The sequence below is a fragment of the Orbicella faveolata genome, unplaced genomic scaffold (genome assembly GCF_042242905.1).
Source record: "Orbicella faveolata isolate gen_17 unplaced genomic scaffold, um_ofav_v1 contig_24, whole genome shotgun sequence".
NCBI lineage: Eukaryota > Metazoa > Cnidaria > Anthozoa > Scleractinia > Merulinidae > Orbicella > Orbicella faveolata.
In genome coordinates this window covers 34,917,501-34,938,430 of record NW_028301552.1, presented here as the reverse complement: position 1 = coordinate 34,938,430, position 20,930 = coordinate 34,917,501, and the positions used below count along the sequence as shown (strand labels likewise).

The 20,930-nt window shown below is 39.4% G+C and overlaps 2 protein-coding genes across 3 annotated transcripts in view; one reads left to right on the top strand and one right to left on the bottom strand.

Moving 5' to 3' along the window:
* Positions 1-705: 705 nt before the first annotated feature.
* On the bottom strand, positions 706-2,722 carry LOC110056580 (adenosine receptor A2b-like). Its single transcript, XM_020763090.2, has one exon. It carries the CDS (start codon positions 2,427-2,429, stop codon positions 1,242-1,244), a length of 1,188 nt encoding a protein of 395 aa, XP_020618749.2. The 5' UTR covers positions 2,430-2,722; the 3' UTR covers positions 706-1,241.
* A 2,469-nt stretch (positions 2,723-5,191) lies between these two features.
* LOC110056553 (uncharacterized) overlaps positions 5,192-20,930 on the top strand; it is an 18,892-nt gene continuing 3,153 nt past the window's right edge. The window contains exons 1-7 of one of the 2 annotated variants that reach the window (XM_089292686.1): positions 5,192-5,521; positions 11,442-11,559; positions 12,288-12,589; positions 14,397-14,532; positions 16,784-17,074; positions 18,869-19,085; positions 20,661-20,930. The exon at positions 20,661-20,930 is cut by the window's right edge and continues 71 nt beyond it. In XM_089292686.1, the coding sequence (XP_089148812.1) occupies positions 11,496-11,559; positions 12,288-12,589; positions 14,397-14,532; positions 16,784-17,074; positions 18,869-19,085; positions 20,661-20,930 (1,280 nt within the window). In that variant the 5' untranslated portion in view covers positions 5,192-5,521; positions 11,442-11,495. Of the gene's footprint in view, positions 5,522-6,352; positions 6,745-11,441; positions 11,560-12,287; positions 12,590-14,396; positions 14,533-16,783; positions 17,075-18,868; positions 19,086-20,660 lie in introns of those variants that run through there. The other variant, XM_089292684.1, reaches the window with a different exon arrangement.

The following is a 20,930-nucleotide window of genomic DNA, read 5'->3' as shown; positions in this document are numbered from 1 at the left end:
GGATTTTTCAAGGGGGGCGGTTACTGGTACCGTTGGGGTTACAGAGCCAGTGGAGCATGTTCCCAAAATGTTGCAATTTTAGAATTGCACAGAATTGGAACTCGTTTCACTAGAAATACTAGCCTCAAATTTACAATGAGGTAACTGTCCAGAGAGTTTGCCTTTATTTCTGCCATAATATTCACAACCTCATTCAAACTGAGTTATGTCAGTTTGCCTCTCCAAAAACGGAGTGGCTAGCCACATAATACAACACTCCCCCCCCCCCCCCCCCACCCCCACCACTACCACCACCTTAATCAGCCCCTGGGCCGCTGACCCGTAGACTTAGGTTGTTTTGTTCCTCTAACACCAACAGACTCACATTCAAACTGAGTCACTTAACCCTTGGGATGTTAGGCTCAATCTTGACAGCTATAATCTAATCAATATTAAGTTTTAGCCCTTCTTGTCTTTCCCTGTGGCTAGTAGTAAATAGTAGTTTTAACACAATCTCAAACTTCTCTCGTTTCCCATCTCTGCCTGACCCCTTAGGCTCTTTGACGCCTCGTAGTGTGTGGGGGTGCTGGCTTTCTCTACAAAGCGTGTGGAGCACACAAATTCAGTTATCATAGCCACATTTAGCAAAATCACAAATCCGATCTGATTCAGGTTGACAAGCAATGATTTCTATATTATTTTATGTATCAAAACATAGAGCAAGAATAGCGCTGTCAATGACTTTATTTCTGTACGAATGTAGGGGCCAAATTTCACGGCAAATGCCATGGGAACGAGGTTAGCGTGGGTCGGCGAGCGACCATTTATTAACGTATTTATTATATACAGCGACAAGTCTGCGACATAATGTTTATACCGCAACAAGCTAAGCTAAGCATTATCACAATTATCTTTCAAAACTTGTCTAGTGTGAGGTATTGTTGCATAAATTGTACCTCCTTCAACAATTTGTTGGATTTTGACTTTAATTTTTTGTCTGTGGACGAATTTCGAATTGCATGTACATATATTGGAACGTTTATGCCAAAGGAGCTACTAAATCAGTTTACCTTTTGTACAATGATTAATTTATGCCGCTGGATAATAAATTCACGAAGTCTACATCAGTAATATCAAGTCTTTTTGCATTTCCTTTTAATCTACCTTTTCGTCTCTTTTGGGGAACTCAGTATGTCTGTTATATTTAACGCAATGACAAAGATCTTTAAGTCTGAAATCCGCATCGTAAATGATTCCACCATTCAGTGTTCAGCTAGAGATTCACGCAAACTTGCTGGTCTTGACTCTACCTCTCCATCTCGATTGACATAAGCAACAACCGTCAAAGTACCACTGCTGGGAGTGCTTCGTCTTTCAAACAGGCTTGGCACAGCTAGCGCTAACGAGGTACCGGGCAAGAAGCCTTGCGTTCCGTTATTAGGGTTCAATCTCGCTTGCAAGCCAGATGGCCTCGTCGTCGTGAACTGCGCGATTAGCGGACAGCATCTGAGCGCCACAGCACGCATAGATTTCCTCATCTCCGGGTTCCGGTAGCCGTACATCACAGGGTTGAGTGCTGAGTTCGTGTAGTGCAGCGCTTTGACGAACGCAATCAACCGGAAGAGTCCAGGAGGTTCGGGTAGGATCTCCAAATCGTACGTGGCTACCACAGTCACGACAAAAAATGGGAACCATGCGATCATGAAGACTCCCGTGACTAAAGCCACCGTACCCGCAACGCGAATTTCTCTGTGTATCGTAGCAGCTGCCAGCTCGGGGTACACTCTGGTCCGCGACCGACCAGCTGTGTCGTAGATTAGTACATACACTCCAAACATGACGATAAACGGCACAACAAAGCACAAGGCAAAGATGAATGCTGAATATCCCTGCTCCCAGTGCTTGAGTTGTATGGGATATAGTCCTGCCACAAAAGCCGAGCAAACCCACGCGACAAAGATCATCGTTCGGAAAACGCCTTCGTGGATTCCTCGGTGCCTGATCGGCCAAACTATGGCCATGCACCTCTCTAAGCTGATGGCAGTGAGTTGGAAGATCGAGGCGCATCCAATGAAGATATCGAACGTTATGTACAGTTCGTAACCAACTGGATGAAGTGTGGCATCGAAGTAATGGCAGCTATACACGTATAACCAGGCAGGGATCGATATGAGGCCCACCATAAAATCCGCTACGGCCAATCCCACTATAAATGTATTTGTGGCGGTCTGAAGTCGCCAGTTCTTCTCGAAGGCTGAAATAACCAGAGCATTACCGAATAGAATTGCGATGAAAATGCAGCTGTAGTAAAATAAACTTATAACGACTTCGTAAGTTGTGAGATACTTGACGTCTATCGGGATTGGCGTTGGAGATGCGGTAACTTTTCGAAGTGTTTCGGTTGAAATGTTTGTGAGCAGAGCGGTGTGTAGAGTTGAAGAAATCGACATGGTGATAAACTTCAAGGACAAATCTGCATCTCGACGACAAACGCACCAGACTATAAAAGCAGTGACTTGTTTAAATACCGCAGCCGCACGCACTTAATTGTTTTTGAATCCAGAAGCCTTTTTAACTGAAAATATTACAAATCTAACCAGAGATTCTTGGTAGAACTAGACGGCCGTAATTGCAAAGGATTTAGTTCTTGCTTAAAACCAACTTGTGCTTGCATAGTTTCTACTTTGTTCATCTTAAGTGCGCGTAATTTGACGAATTTCACACCTCGGGCGATGGCAAACAAAACGAGCCAATTCTGACAGATATTTATCACCTTTTAGATTCGCTTCACCAGCCCTTGTCTTCCCTATCAGGCCAAACAATGCATTCCTTTTGAAAAAGGGTTTGTTTCCATTTACCACGCGGTATGTAATCTGCATCAACAATGTATCTTTTTGTGACTTTTTTTTCAGAACCCCGGGTGATAATGAAGACTTTTGTGAGTCTCTTCGCTTATTAAATTAACCGCTGGGGTTATTCACTAGTCTTGCCAAAGCAAAAAAAAAGGGGGGAGAGGAAAGAAAGTTTTCTTGTTTCATGACCTAAAGCATCTATGCCAAGCTCTTTTAATTCAAATGCTTTACGATGGCCATGGGTGAATTCGGCAACGCGCACGCAACCAGGGCAAAGTTGAAGGTACCCCCTTTTGTCAGCCCTATTGTGAAGGTCTGCACTCAAGTTAGCCATTAGACACTTCTCCGCAAGCTTTTGTCTAGCTTCTAAACGCAAACAATAACAGCCCGCCCTTGCATGTGTTGCTCTGTAGCAAAATGATTTGACACAATGGGGAGTTAAGTTTTAGCTCCGAGTGTGTGATTATTTCCTTTCTTAATTAATATTCATTCGAATTCATAATTTAAAAAAAAATTATAAAAGTGACAAATAGTTTCATTCAATTTAATTTCTGACACCGAGAGTATATACAATCACTTTTACGTTCATTAGCTCGCATGCACCCTGGGGTTCTGAAAGTTGCTATTCCAGATTGTGTTCTTTAGGTGACTCACGAGAAGAGCGATTGTTGAATCGCGAATTTAATATCAACCTATGATATTACGCGCATGCGTCTTCCACGTCTTTCCTACCGCCTAGACCCGTCTTTTCTGAATTCTTCTTCCTTGCTGCAATTTTTTTTCCGCCAGAATTTTTTTTAGAGAAAAGAGAGTCCGTACATTTTGTGGAAGAAAATAAGTTTTAGATTCTGCCATAGATTGTTCTGAAATTTAGTCTGGCTTTCAGAAGGAAACTATATATTCTCTTGATGAAGCTCGAAAGTGAAAAAGAGCATTTGTTGACTATAGCTACATGTAGATAATAGTCACTCCCATTTTATTGGAGTCCTATCACGAGCGATAGCATGAACTCCAAAAGTGAAAACCTGGTAAACGAGAGAAATTATTATAAACTAGGAGATGGGCTCCTGTATAAATCCATTTAGTAGAAGTCAGTGCTTTCCGCAACGGTTCACTTTATAATATCTACTTTTTGGTGTACCAGGAGCATCCTGTCCATAAGCTGAAGTTCTTGGTCACTGTTATTTTTTTCTTTTTTTGTGTGTGTGTTTTGTGTGTGTGTGCTGCAAATTTTCTCGCCTCAAACGCCCTACGGGCGTGTGAAGCTCGCGCGCTTCACACGCGAGGATCGCGCCTTCCGAAAACGTCCGAAAACGACTGTTTTGCAGTCTAGTTTTGCCAACAAAAGGCAAATCACCGTGATAATCACTTATAGTGTATCTTGAAAGTAAACAATGAATGGCAAATACAACTAGCTTTGGCGGTTCTTGCAAATGAATGTAAAATGAAGGTTTCAGGCAGGGATGGGGGGAGGGAAGGGGACGAAGCTATACATTTCCGTTTTTCATTACGCATGTTTATTGTAATCGCCTCAGGGGAAAGCGGAGAGCCTTTCAAGTTTACTTCTCTCACAACCAATATTAACATACACATAAATTGTGGTGCCGGATATAAATGTGAGTAAAACGCAACGCGAAAACTTGATTTCGACCGACAGTTGTGTCTCTTGTACCTTTAACAGACTTTCTCCTGATTGTCAGAAGCGTTATTTTGTACTTTCTCGTTTAAACACCGTGTCTTCCAAGTCGAGTTTCAATTCGAAGACCCCCATCCCTCGGGCGGTCTAGTCGGTTTATTGGAAGCTCGGATATAGAGGGCAACTTCTGTCATTCCACGTTTTGACACTAACAAATTGATTGATTGATTGATTAGGGTATGGTTTATTTAATATGTGAACTCCGGGAGTTACTCCCTATAATTGCCATTACGAGAAGGCTCCCCCGAAAGGGATACGGTTTTCAGGCTTCAGGCGCATAAAAGGGTAGGGATTATACAAATTGAGGTATATGAAATGGTAGGTAAATCTGTAATTTAGTTATTTAAAAGAGCCTTTAATCAGAATATTCCAAACAGACGCACGTAATGGCTGTATCATTTCGTTTATTACGCACTACATGAAAATGACAAGAAAACTTTTTCGCCATTTTTGACGACTAATTCATAAAACGGGCTAGTTATAAACGTATGTAAAAGGGGTACTCTTTTCCGATTAAAGGTATACGAAAGGGGTATTTTTTTTTTTTTTTTTTTTTTGTCAAAACGGTATAAAAAAAGGGTACGGGGTTGGATCTCGGGGCGTAGCCTCCCCGTGCAGAACTTTGTAGTGTACCCCCGGGATATGAATCCGATCTTATGTGGCTGATTCTTGTTGACCAGTAGATGCACTAATCTTACTACAAGCAAAGCTATCGTACACCGCTTCAATTGGAAGTTTTGCAAGCTTCGAAGAGGAACTGTAGACAGACAGAACTTTATGACAGATAGATAGCGCTTAAACGGAACGGTCAACCCGCACTGCGCATCGAAGCTTTTTTATGTTAATCTGCAGACTACTATAATCTATTGTTTTTGGTCTAACTCAAAGCAGTTATTTCAGTTACGGATATTAGGCGGAGACAACAACTTGGAGTGCTTCTGCCGTTGGTTCATAAGTCGTTCTTATCGGACATCTACAGGGGAAGAGGTTAAAGGTAGGCTTTCACAAACAATAAATGGTGACCGAATTTTTAGACCTCTGAGCGTTCAAATTGTTTATAAAGGCAAATATAAATAGCTGCCAAGCAAAGTTCGATGAAACGATTTCGTAAGATGCGCCAGAAATGATGTGGATACAATCACTGGCGACTTACACATCATTCAGTTTTCTAGTAATGTTTTAAAATACTGACAATGTTTTCTATTTCTTGAGAGGAAGTAGGGTAACTCATAAAATTATAGTTATCCGACGGTTATCTGTCAGATAATTTCACTTCCTGATTACAAATTGTTCACGTTTACTACACTGGAAATGGAAGTGTCGAAGAAACGAAGATTGCTTAAGGAAAAAAGACTAATTAAAAACCAAATGTCTTGAAGGGGGGTTTAATTATTACAGAGGGTGTTTAAAATTGGCGAAGAGGCAAAGAGACTTTCACAATGCTTACTAAAGATCGGGAAAAAATGACATAGAAAACAATGTCTTTTAAAGGTTTAAATTGAAGTTAGAAGGAGATAATGGACATTTTTGGTTCGCGAGAAATGTCTTTACCTCACATTTCATGAAATTCACTCCAGCGCTTCTTTCCAAATGTCGGTGGGTTTTCAAATGTTCCATACTCTGTACGCTAAGCGGGCCTCCATCTCAGAGCAGGGAAGCGAATCAGTTGCTAACGTACAGCTTTTGTTTGTTGTGACACAAACTAAAGGTAATAATCAATGCCCTACTGTTTCATTTCATCCCTTTCAGCTAATAAATAGTTCTTTCTTATCAATATGGGGGCAAAACCGTGATTTGGCATTGCAAAGTTTTCTGGGCATTTTTTTGGAGAGTCCTTGAAATCCCTCACTTAATCATAAAGTTAACAAAGGACAGGTCTGTGAGACTGAAAGCCACAGTTGTACACATGAGGATTAAAAAATCTGCGCTCATAGAATAATTTAAATACATGTCAATTAACTCAGCAGTTGGGTACCCCTGGGGCGAAAATAGTTTCGGTTGTAAGTCATAGAACCCACTGAAGGAATTTTCGAGATTCTGCCATCGTGCGTCAATAGCGCAAAGATAGTTTTGGGACAAGCATTTGAAAACAACAACAATCATATGTCCACGTGCATAGCTATTGAGAACTGAATTTGCTGGTTGCTTTTTTCCGCGGTTGATCAGTTAAAGTCCGATATGCATTGATAATCGTTGGCTCACGAAGTAAACGGCAAGGTAAGTAAATTTGCTTGCTTACTTTTTGCGTAACTCTGTTTGATCGAAAAGATATAGCTCTTCTTTGCGTTTACAAGGCTCTCAGAGGAAAAAGATTTAAGCTTTGTTATCAAAATTTACCTTGTTTTCGTACGAAATCGCAATCTTACGAAAAGCCTGACACTTTCATACTCGAAGTGAGCTGCATACATTTACATATGCTCGCCGTTATATAAACCGAAAGATTTGATACTTTATTGGAATGACATCAAAAAGTTCGAGAAACTTCGTTGCACGAGTTTTCACTTGAGATTTGAGACACCTCCAGCTTTTGGTATGTAAATCACAAGTAATTCATGCTGGTAATGCTTGGATCCAAAATTCCAATTGTCTTTTCGTCGGTTAACTTCGCTGAAAAATGATCATTAGCCTAACCGCAATCTTTACTTTCAGTTTGCCATGTCTGTATTATTTGAAATTTACGAACGATCTGCTGAACATTTTAATGCATTCCTTTCTATTTATGAAATCTCGAAAAGCACGCAGTCAACCGTTTTTGGAATTTATGTGCCAACCTGTTGATCATTTTGAATCCTGACAAATAATTCCTAGTGAAAATAGAGTTGAAGATGTTGTTTTTATTTGACAAAGAGCAATATTTCGAACATACTTCAATCATTGACCTATTTGTATCGTAAGTTAAGAAGTCAAGCGGCTGAGAACGACTGAACGACTGACGCAGAACGCGTCATGTTCATTTGCAGAATAGCTTAGCCTGAATATTTAATTTCATTTGCGGAAATAACGTAAAAACCTTACCTATAACTGTTCGTGAATAGTTTTTAAACGCCCGAAAGAGTTTAAAAAGTGTAGATAGCGACCACATAAGTGTGCTTTGAACTGATAAAAGGCGAAACATTAACTAATCCTATCATATCGCCAAACCGACAAAACGTGAACTGAGTACTTCTTGACAAATTTGCATGGCAGATGAAGTTTTTGAGTAGGAAACCCATATAAAATTGCAACACTGAATTAGACTATGAAATAGTTTAGTATTAGCAGTTTATTACTTTGATATTTATACCTTGCTATAGATGCATCTCAAAATTATTTGCTTCTAGCTAAAGAACTATCCGTATCGCATAACGACTAGGCAATGCAAGAAAAATTAAACACAGCCACATTTGCAAAAACGTAACAGTCTGAACAGTTAAACTGCTTGCATTGAAGCAGTTATTTGCCTTATACTGAGTAAAGCTCAGTAGTTTACTGAGTTTCAAAATTTAGATTATTTGAAATACTATTTTTGCTTAAAAACATTTAACCCAGCTGCTTCCTTGTTTGACAGTTCACTACCAAAACGTATGCATGTGATTGTTATAATTCTCATAAGTTGGGGAAACGGTTTGCAATAAGAAGTTAACTTCTCTTCTGAAGGAGAGATAGCATCCTCGCCGTGCCATTTGGCAAGTCTTAAACAAGAGTAGTTATCAATGTAAAATCCAGTTCCATTCTCTTTCGCTTTGCTCAGCCGAACAGAAAACATCCTATTATGAGTAAAGGAGACAAATAACACAACAAATAATGGAGGGAGCCGCCAGCAATAATCGAGTTTATTAACACGAGTCTGAGACACGCCGAATACAGTTTACAAGCTAAAGAATATAAAAAAATGGTACACGCTATTTTAAACAACAATATTTACACCCTCTTACAATAAGGAAAAAACAGTCTCGAGTAAATTGGTCGGTGTCAAGTGATGTTACTGTTCACAAGGAGTGGTATATATAGGTCTAATTATCCCAATGCGAACTAATGCAAAGCAACCTAATTAAACACCTAAAAGAAATACATTTTTATTACCTAAGGAATATATCAAAAAGAGCTTAGCTCAATTTGTATTGCAAACATGTGTACAAAGTTCATAATTCCATAATGTAAAACTGAAATAAAAAATTGTGTTCACCGTAAATTATATTTTTAGTCAGTGCATAGTGTCTGAAAATATATTTATTAGTTATTTTTTCGGTTAACCTTTGACACTGTGATTTTTGTCCTTATAATCCATTTACGTTTTGTTGCTAATATACTAAAATGCCGGAGATGTTGTGTAACGGTTATAATTAGTTTACACTAAGCTAGCTAGATTATTTTTATTTAACGGCACATTGGGCAAACGGTTCCTTCCAATGCAAAGTTAACACAGAAATGTTCTAGAACTTTCTTTAGTTGTTTGTTGATCATAAACAAATTTTCCTAACGATGCGATTAAAAGAATAGTGAACAGCAAGAATTACAAAAATGATATCATCTGTTAGGTTATTAACCCCTGAATTAACTATAAGAAACAATTCTGCAAGGGTTTTCCGAATGAAATTCTGCGACATTTGTGACACAGACGGTTGCACATACCAGTTTAACATCTGCCTCTTGCTTCCCTCTTAATAATCCATTAGAAGCAGTAATATTTCTCGTAAGGGTTTTCTTCGGAATGAAAGGCTCGCGACATTCGTAAAACAGCGAGTTGGTAGCACATAATTTGTTGAACTTAACGTCTTCCTCTCTACGAGTTACAGCAATGGTGAATTTTTCTCATGTAATTCAACCATTGTTGAGCTCAAATCATGTGTATGAATTATTTTAAAATCGAAACAGGTATGGAACGTGACCTTTCACCGAAATTGTTTGTTCAGTTGCCTTGCACCTATTCTCATTGTGGTATAAGCTGGCTCGTAATTGTTTAGGCCTCAGTTATTCCCACCTTTATATCATCGTTCTCCATAAGTTACCCAAGTATTAAAAGCTGAGGAATAACATTCTGTACAATTTTTTTATTTTGCTTTAGTACCACGAAACAAATTGATATCTCTCTGTGAAGTCAAAATTTCTTTATCGTATCAAGAAGCGGGCTTAAGTAATATCTTGGAAAAATGATTTTCAAAAACGAAAGCGCGCTAGCTTGGTTTCAGAAACGTCCCTGAAATTTCGTCGTAAAATTTTGAGTTTAAAGGTTATGATCGCTTCAGCAATCAGATGTTATGAAACGTTATTAGATTTGACATCGCATTCTCTTCTAAAAGATGTCTAGTGCCCCACGGCGACAAACTTCAAAATGGTTAGAAAAAAGAACTTCTTACAGTGAACCACGTAGGGGCCAAACCACCCCCCAAATGTTTCGTCAGTTCTTGGGTATTTCACGTTATTTCACATTACTTAAAAAGTATTGACTGTTTCTACACCAAACTTGGCAGATGAACAGGAGACCTATTGCCAATTATATTTACGTGAAAAATGTCAGTAAATGTCAAAGTTGTGACGTCACAGTGATGACGTGATGTTTTTTGCCACTTTTGAAGTTTTTAATATGCATATTATTTACATTGTGTTCGAAAGAGCACATCAAGGAGAGTTGAAACCTGAAAAAATTTTGTCCATATCACAAAAATTAAATGAAATATGGCATTTTTAAATATGAAAAATAATTCTGCAAAATATGTGGTCCCCCCTTGAGAAAAATCCCCAAATTGGAGCCGTAATTTTGTTCTAGCAAATGCAGCTATGTTGCACATGTGATGTGCCAGATGACTAAAGCAAAAATAAAGAAGAAAATCGGAATAAAAAATTATCTCTCTAGTGTTATTGCGTTAAAATTAGTTTTGTTACGTCATAACCTGTGGCGTCACCCGTTTTTTTACTGTTAATACCATCGTAACAAAGCCGAAAATCAAATTTCTAAAACCATACGATTTTTGACAACATCAAGCTTTCTATTTTTCTAGATTATTAGCCCTCCTAGAATAAAACTGAAAAAAATAAACCAGAGAGACTGACTTAAGAAAGACAGTATGGTTAAGCAAATTCCGGGGGGGGACAACAAAAAATATTTAACTTACCATATCTCGAAAAATAATCATCATAGCTAAAAACGGTTTCCGGCATTTTACTCCTCAAGTCAAGGCCTTTCCAATGACATAATCTTTTTATCATATTTTACAAAAAATTATAGCACGTTTTGGTGACGTCATCAATTATGACGTCATAATCTGACATTTTGTCACAACTTCCAAATTGAAATAAACTGGAGAACAAAGAAAGCTCATCTGCCAAACTTGGTTCAGAAATATATAAACCAAGCAAATATAGCCTTCATGAAACATTAGGGGGGTGGTTTGGCCCCTACGTGACAGAGCCGTTACTAGAGCCGTTCAACCTCAACGCCATTTTTTTAGTGAAACGTGCAAGAATTGGTACACAGACACACAGAAACTGTTCATAAAAGAAGAGGAACAGTTGCTGTGGAGACATCACTGTTTTTTAAATGAAAAGATCAAGTACGAATCAAACAAAGATCTGTTTATTAGGTGCTTTTACACGGTGTTCATTCTGTGACCAGAACTGACGTTCGACGACTTAGCGTGTTTTCAGCTAATAGAAAAGACCAGGATCTCAGCGAGAGGCATTGATGAACCAGCCTGAAGGGAGTGTTATAATGAACACACAGTGGGCTAACACTACACAGGCTATCTGCATCATTAACTGAATTAATAAACCTTATATTCAATTTTGCTATCCCCCCCCCCCCCTCCCCCATCCATCTGACTTGAATGGGGGTTTAAAACGTATATTTTGTAGGTGTACGCACAACTTAGAAACGAGGTAAATAGACTTTTTAACCTATTTATGACCATTTTTCTTGTTCATCTCTGGATTTTTAGACCGTGTTGAAGTACACTAAAGCAAGCCGTTAAAAACAAGATAGGCAGACGGTCATGGCAACGATCACGTGGTTACAAATATTTGCGGCGGTATTTCAGCTCATAACATCGACTTCTGGTAAGAGAAAACTGCCATCAGACAGTTTTTTTCGGCTAACTAAAACGCTGCCTCTAGACCTGAGGTGGTGTATTTTTTTCCACGTATAAGTATAAATGTGAAATGGTTAAATTTAGCTTACTGGTAAAATACATGCCGTGGTCAAAATACTGAGCTACCAAAAAGTTCTGTTCTCGAGATTAACTGGCAACCTTAACTGAAAATATTCCAGGTTCGATTTAACAACAATCACGAAGAAAATGATTCTCACTCAAGTTTCAGTCGTTGTCGTGGAAAGTTAAATAACATTTGTACTGTGACATCTACCTGAAAACAGTATTTTTACTTTTTCATATTTTCGACTTAGTATGGTTTGTAAAGCTAAAAAACTCTTTCCCCAATCGTTGACTTATCAGTGAGATCAATGACTTATCGATGACCGTGGCCTGTTGATTCAACTTTCATCGATTATTCGTGGATCATCGGCGATAATCAATGACTAAAACATTGATTACTCATCGATTACCCATCGACCTCATTGACATTAGTGATGTAACTTATTAGTTACGTTTGGAGTTCGTGAATACACTGTACGGCTACTGAGAGACATGAAATCGTCAGTTGACTTTTCGAAACCAACACCCTGGTAATTGTCCCTAAGTATTGATTCCAAAGCAATTTCATTTCAATTCAATTTCACTTCATTTGATTCCAAAGCATCTTCTACTGGCATTTAACCTTGTTTATAGGCACGTGTAATGAAACCAATGTTGGAATTCGTAACGAATTAAAGGTCATTCCTGACGCTCAAATGACTGCCAGCTCAAACAATGGAAACAATTTTCTGCCTGAATTTGGTCGTCTGGAAGGAACAAGCGCTTGGTGCCCAGATACAGACCCTGCAGACGGGGACCCATATCTTGAGATAAACCTGGGTCAAAAATACGATATTTGTGGGGTGGAGGTGCAAGGGCTACCTGGAGCCAGTGTGACAACAAATTTTACTCTCAGCTATTCCAGTGATAATGGATCAACATTCGTGGACATTCAGGTATTGTCATGCAGTTGAATTTGTCACCTCCTGTCAGTGGCAGCTTCCCCCCCCCCCCCCCCCCCAACCCCCTCCACCCGCTCAGGCTGATCGTATATTCAACTTTATCATGCTATTCATTTTTTTAATTAAAACCCTATAGTTTTAGACGCAGGCTAGCTTTGTTTAATGATGTCAAAAAAGAAACTGCCATATTTAGAAGCACCTTGCGTCCCATAAGCAAGGATGCTATTTCGAAAAGCAAAACGAAATATCAGAGCATCAGAGACCTTATGGCAGGAACCAGGAGAGCAAATTAAAAGAATCAGCATTACCGGCTTCTTGAAATCAAGCCATCTCCACCTCGAATTGATAAGAGGCACTGAATCACAGAGCAGACAATGTATGTTTAGACTCACATAATGTAACTTTCCATGAAAAAACATTTTACTTGTAAAATTGATTATTTTGTTACCGTCGGGTAAAATTTGAGGAAAAAGAGAAACTGTTGTATCTCGTTTCGGCAAGTTAGAAGTTAGTTACTTTAGTTTGTTAAAAGAGCTCAGTATAGCCAAAGAAAAGTGATTATATTAAACAGTTGGATTATGCGCTAGAGATTTCTATCACGCGATAGAAAACGAGAGCGAATACCTGGTTTAGGGCGTATATATCTACTAGTCGTTGGAAACTTTATCTAAGTCAGACACCTCGAAAACGTAAAGAAGCGGCCGTCATGTTGTTAACAAGGGCACACTGCTACGCTACTCACTATCTGTCACAGAATAGATAGCGATTAGCTTACCCAATCAAAGAAGTGCATTCGTGATAGAACGCTAGGAGGTTTATACTTATTAACAATTAGATTATGAGCTCGAGATTTCTATGAGGTGATAGTTGATGAAGCCGAAGGCCGAATCAACTATCACCTTATATAAATCTCGAGCTCATAAGCTAATTGCTTTAGTATTTAGTTCTAACTGAAATTTGCTTCAAATAACGATTCTAAATATTATTGGTCTTAATATTAAACTTCTCGCTTTAGAGAATTCGCTCAGACTAAGTTGTCAGTTTGACGTTTTCAGTTGTGTGCGCGCGTTTATCAGTTTCTTTCAAAAAAATTCCAGAGTTTTTTAATCCCAGAAACCGTGGATGTCCTTTTTCAGTCTTCTCAGCAATTTAATTATCCTGTTGTCTTTACACGTTCTCTCAAAACTTCGGAGAAACGAGAAAACGTTGAAATTGTATCGACCACACCAAGCCACTGAACACTAATGGCTGATAGTGTGCAATGGCTCAGCCAATCAGATTGCAGCATTTGCATTAGTGTTCAAGTAGAATTCTACTAGTAATGGTTAGAAATCTTTTTGTAATAGGCAGCTTATTTAATATGAGAACAATATTGCAGCAGCTTTAATCATTCGGGACAACTTTAATTTTGAGTAACGTTTAGATTCTTTGAGCAACTTTGTGAGAAATTTTGAGGATCTTTTTTTAAAACTGTTTGGAGAATCTCGGGGACTCATTAGGGTTTTGAGCGAGAATTACCTAGTACAGCATAATAAACAATACTGCGCAAAATTACTGCTCAATAGCTTTCATTTGAATGGTCACATACTAGGGTTTCATCCGCCTTAGCTGACGGCAGCCTCCTAAACCACCCCAATAGTGCACTCTCCACTAAATTAAAAGTGTTTTTTTTTCTCCTTTTTTTTAAACTCCCTAACTACTACAGATTTGTTTGAAGGGGAAACTCGCTGCAACGACACGTGTTCCAAATAAGAAAACAAATTGTTGCCATTAACAGTAACTTGTGTTCATATCTTCTCAGCAATTTGATGGAAGTGCAGCTGACGGTGATGTTTCGGACTTCCATGAACTGCCATCGACCATAACAACGCAATTTATCCGGTTTAAACCGGTTTCAACGTCCATCTGTTTGAGAGTAGAGGCCTATGGGACACCAGGTATTAATGTTGTTTTTATGCACTTTCATTTGCCAGAGTCATAGAACTTGAAATTTTGCAGCTTTTTGTACTAAATTGATAAAGAGTTAATCAGAGAAACAATTGGACAAAATGAACATTTTGACTGATAGGTGGTGGGGGCGAGGGATGGGGAGAGGTGCTTCTTTTTCTAGCTATATATAGGTATGTAGTCCATCTACTGTGAACGTCTGGGTGGTCGGATTGATAGACCTCTCTATCTGGTTATGGGTATCGTTCTTTTTGTCAACCAGTGCGGAAGTTGTCAGCAGATTTAATCCCAGGCTGATTCTAATGGTGACTTCCGTTCACAAGCAGGTTTTCGAAAGGTCTTCATGCACCTACAACCGAACGTGTGTCGCATTGATTGTGCTGGTTACTGTATTTTCTATGGCTTGAAAGCTCTCTTGTTCGACCCTCACCCAGACGATCACACTATACAAACTACTAACACTCTGAGGCCCGGTTCATACGTCGCATTTCTACCATGTCCAATTCAATTCAATGAATTAAATTCGACAGAAATTCGACGTCTGAATCGGCTGTCGCATTTCTGCCGCACGTTAGACCCGGTTCATACTTCGCATTTCTGCCGTGTCGAATTCAATTCAATGAATTAAATTTGACAGAAATTCGACGTCTGAATCGGCTGCCGCATTTCTGCCGCACGTTCGACTGGTCCTGTCGCATTATCCGACAGAAATGTGACACCGATTCAGACGTCGAATTTCTGCCGTGTCGAATCTAATGCATACATTATGTTAATGTACTGAGCATGCGCAAATGTTTTCCCGCCAAGGAAAAAGAAGCAACTTGGCCATTCTCGACCCAATGCAACCTGAACATATTGCAACATATGCTGCTCTGTTGTCAGCCTTCTCCTTCTCGTTCCATTGGCGGACAATTTTTCGCAAAATTAAAGTCCTTCGTCGCTCGGTATTTTCGTCCGCCATATTGAATACTCTACGTTTAAAACATTTTCCGCTGGCCGACATACCCGACAGTATAAATTCTGAATCAAGTGCGACACAAGTGCGACGTTTGAATCCACAGTCGCATTTCTGTCGCACTTAATTGAATTGAATTCGACACGGCAGAAATGCGACGTATTCCGTATAGGTATGTGCTTCCCTGAAGCGTATAGTTTTTAGCTCAGTCTGGAGGAAGGTATAAATTTTAGCTGAACTTCACCACTGAAAAAGATATTTTTTTTAATCGTTTTTGCTGGGGAGGAGGGACGACTTGCATGTTGAGAGGAAAACGTTAGACAGGTAAATAACCACAACAGTTACCGTCCTGAATAGGTCTCAGTAGTTTTAAATAAATGATGACAATTTAAAATTTACAGACAATAACTAAATACTGGAAAATGCTAATAAGTACAATAGCGGGAAGAAGATAATTTTTTTTACAATAAAGAAAAACATGAGAATTACGTGCATAACAAGTTTAAATTAACGTGATTGATTTGATGATTGAGAGAAGAGTTTTCCCACCGGATGTGCAGAGCTTCTTTGATCTTGAGCTGGAAGGTGGTGCTTAAAAGGCAGGTTTTCCAGTATCACACAAAATCGCATGACTGGTTTATTTAAACGATATTGCGAAATAAAAACATCAAATTAGTTTTCTCCTCCTTTAAAATTGGCTCCCTATTAAGTGTGAAAGATTCTATCCCTACGTGCAGATGTCGTGTATAAATATAAAAATAAAAAAATATCCAACCTTTATTTACCCTCTGCAATGTTCATAGCACAAGTGCTAATGGGACCGAGCAATCAACTGAAACAAATAATTCAAATTGAACATGACATTGTTAAGATATCCCAACTGGCCGGAGGCAAACCAGTTGGCTATTCACAAGCGTAGCTGAGGATTTTTTCCTATATGTTTTTTTTTTTATTTTTTTTTTCCCATTAAGTGTGAAATTGATTCTATCCCTTCGTTCAGGTGTCAGGTATAAATTTTCTTGTTCAGGCCGTAACGACTGCTAGCTGACGAGCTCTAAGCTTCAGGGATTGCTTTCACGTGATTGATCAAGCTAACACCACCTTCCAGCGTCAATTGATGATCCAAAACTCTTTTGGATCATTAGGTTCCATTTTTTCCGCAACTGTTACCATGGAAACAAGAATTACATTTTTCTGTTTCTCAGTTGGTAACTATTTTCTTTATCAAGGTTTAACAAATAATTTTGTGAAATAAAATGGAATTTTTTTCCTTCTTCTTTTGTCAGAGGGAGTGGATGTCACATGCAATGAAAATGATATACTAGTAGAAATCGATCAATCAGTTCACAACATCCCTGACCCAAGTGTTCTCAGCCTGATAAACAACAGCTGCCAAGCCACTTCTAATGCATCGTTCATTAACTTCGATATTACTCTGGGAACATGTGCGACTAGGGTTGTCATCTCCACAGACGGATTGAAATCATTTTACCGCAACACAATTACAAGCTCTGCTGACGCTACGGAGTTTGAAATCATCTGCTCGTATATCCGCGAAGCAACATTCCTTGGCGGAGGTGAGTGGTAAATAATGTAAAGGTTAAGTCTGCATACGAGTCAACTGGCCCCTCAGGCCGGAGCTTATCCCGGATTCTGTAGCATGAAGCGACTAGGAGTGTTTCTACTCGCCCCCTCTGGATGAGAGGCTAGTCCATCGCGGGGTTACCCCCAGCATTAAGTGCGCCGGTACCCATTTATACACCCGGGTAGAGAGACGCATTATATATGAGAGGAAAATGTCTTGCCCAAGAACACAACCCAATGTCTCAGGCCAGGATTCGAACTCGGACCGCTCGCCGCGATCCAGAGACGAGAGCACTAACCATCAATATCAGACCATCACGCCTCCCTGAGTAGTAAATAACTGAACCTTTTTTACCTTGCCTGCCTCATCTGCATGCAAGTAATTAATTAGCGGATTGCATGGGAGAGAGGTTGGTTGTTGGTTCCTAACGTAGATAAACTGGTGGGGTTTAGAAATTAACACAGCACGCTTTTCTTTTGTTGGCGAGTGATGGGAGCGTGTAGGAAACCGTTAAGGATGAAATACATTTCATTTTTCTTCACAGTGTAATGGCCAGTTCACTTTATAAGAGAGGCTTGTAGGGATTTCCAATACTTAAATGAGATGTTCACTAGTTATGTCATGCATCAGAAAGTGTCCTCATCGATAAAAGTTCAGATCCAAGACGCACGTTAACCACCTTTGTCAAAAACAGGGTGGTGTGCAAACGCCCAATATCCTAATCCTGTATGTAAGACAGGATATACGTGTGGGAATCACAGTAGCTGTGTTCAACGTTGCTAAGCTTTGGAAATGTTTTGCTGAATACTTAAACCATGATTTCTACAAGCCTGTTTGCGGCATGCGCGAGAGCTACCCGGGCGGGGGGGGGGGAGGTCTCCCATATGAAAGTTTCGGGGATGCTCGTCGGAAAAATTTGAATTAAACTCCTAAAGGAGACCAATCTGGGCGTGGCTCGATCTTTATTTGGCCCCTAAAAGACATTACTTAAAACAGAATAGGTTTGATTACCAGCCGCTGTTCAGGAAAGAAGATAGACTCGAGATACCAGCGGAAATCGGGCCTAAAAACGGAAATAAGAGCGTTTTTTTATTATTATTTCTTCGAGTACACCCTAAATGATCAGCTTTGACAGCTAAAAATTGTGGCGTTTCGTCAGAATCCTTGATTTATACTCCTAAGCGAGACGACGAGCATCCTCGACCTTTTCACATGGGAGTCTCCCCGGAAAGAACTCAAAGAACTGACATTCAAAGGACACCGCAATGACTTTGGTTAATTGATGTAATAATAAGTGTGTTCAAAGGGTTAATAGCCAGAATCAACCAATCACGGATTGCATAATTTACAGTACAATATTTTTCAAGTCCTCAGCTTAACAATGTCCCAGTATTTCCACTAGGTGATACTGTAGTCTCATGTCTCAGCTCTCCTTACCGTCTTTTGTTTTTGAAACTGTCAAACGTTACGTCGACTTTCAATCAACAAATTTCATGCTTTTAAGTTTACGCAGAATTTTTAGTCCGTGAAGGAGGCAATTTCAGCAGTGTAGTAAATATTTTCTTCAATAAGCTTGCTGCGGACTGTACTTGGAAAATATCGGCCCTTGGTCTTTTCTGCACAGACCTCGTCGCGCTCTCTTTGTGCTGTTAAGTCCTCGACTAAATGTTTTCCCCGTAAGACCCGTGTGCATGTTTAGTAAGATATATATCTATACTGTACTGAAAGATGAATGCGTAATAAGCAAGCAAAAACAACTAGACCAGAATATATTTCTAACCAACAGGTAGTGGAGAATTCAACTTTAGGATGGAAATATTCACCGATGATGGTTTTACGACAGCTGCCAGTGGCACGATATCACTGGGAACCGAACTGTACTTTAAAATTGAAGTGGAAACCTTTGGCATAGACACTGAAATCCACCTCACAAATTGCCGGGCAACAACTAGTGACGATCCGGATGATCCTGCAGCTGTGGTTTATAAGATCATCGAGGATGGGTAAGATATTCAACAATTAGATTGGTGAACTCGAATTAAATTTATATACCTGCGAAATATCCCTCTATTTTTTATTCCGCGTGAAAATTTCACAGTTAACTGCGAATCACCATTCTTTACACCATGCTATAGAAAATACAGCCAATTAGAATACAGGAAAGCTGTTGTACATTCGACGGTAATACACGTCACCCAACCTTCCCATCGTGCGCTGCGCGTTTGTCTCATTGAATTCTTTAGTCACTGTATTTTCTATTAGGGCATGGTATAAAGTAATTACGCAGCGCTCTCTCGTGGTATACCGAAGGCTTGTGTGTATACAGAGAAAATACAAGTGACTCGTGGGATATTCCACTGTATGGTTCAAATAATACATATAATATACTGAGTGCCTTTGTTGCGAAAATTTATTGCTCATCATCATCATCATCATCATCATCATCTTTGTTTGCCACACCGTAAAAAATAATAAAAAATAATAACATCAACAAGTTAAAAGGCGTCGAGGAGATCTCCAAACATCACCAGGCTTATAACCGGAGGCCACCTCAGTTGTTAATTCGACTTCGCCTCGTCTTGGTGAATATTTATCAATGTTCACTTTACCAACAGCGAATAATTGTTAAATAATGTAATCAGTTATTAGGAAAACGGCGGTAAAACAACGGAGTTACGGGAAAGAAAAATGGCAAGCGCGTGCAATAGTTTCAAGATTGTGGAGAAATGCTAGGTTTTAATTCTTGTTTTTCAGGATTTCGAAAGTCAACAGTTGATGTAGGAATGTTTTCGGTACACGTATAAATTTATTTTCACTGCATGGCCCAGTGCGGAGAAGTACCTTATGGGAAATATGAAAGCTCCAAGCGCCATGTACAGCGGTTGGAAATTTCAATCATTCTTGACGTCTTGGGTTTTTAGGCAAAATGTAGTGGTGAACAATAAAAGCAATTTAGCGTTTATGTCTCGGGCCTATGGACTGATAGTTACCTTGTAAATTTTAAGTTCTAAAAAAACTAATATTAGCCCGAGAACGAATATAAGCCATCTAACATTTTTTGTACACCTTTCTCGGGCTAGTGTTAGTTTTTTTTAGAAAGTAAAATTTCCAAGGCAACTATTAGTCCATACGCCCGAGACATAACCGCTCCATCGTTTATTTAGCGTGCAATGGCTGGAGGTCTGCTGTGTAATTAAGCAGGGGCGGATTTAAGGGGGGTAGATTAGGTGGCTAGAACCCCCGCTCCGTTTTGGAGAATCAAAACATAAAATAAAAAGTGAAAAAGGTTTTGAATATGCCAGAAATAAAGGAAAACGCTCTAGACAGGTACCTTAATTTAGTTTCTACTTTGTGGCATTGTTAGTATTTTTGATGAAACAGTTTTCAATAAGGTCCAATTCTCAAATTGCAACATTTTGGAGGCCTGGCCCCACTGATAGATACCAGTCACTGTCCTTTGAGAAATCCTGGATCCGCCTCTGAATGAAGTTCCTGAGGAGACTAAAACTAGGATCTTCATTTTTGATAAATCGCACTCAGCTAGGCCGCTCTTTAATTTTTGTCTTATTTTTTTTTAGCTGCAAGGTTGCCAGCGACTCCATTGTCACCGGTTACGACTGCACCAGAACTATTAACATCCAGACCTTTGATCTTTCTGTGTTCCGTTTCACTGGTTCAACGACCGGAGATTCGATTTATTTTCATTGTCAAGCAGTGGTCTGTTTAACAAGCAATACAGGTTCCATATGCACAACTCAATGTAATGATTGTACCGCCGGTGGCAAGAGAAAGAAACGCAGTCTGGGGGATCACTCAAGGAATGACCTTGCTGAGGAGAATTTAGTTCT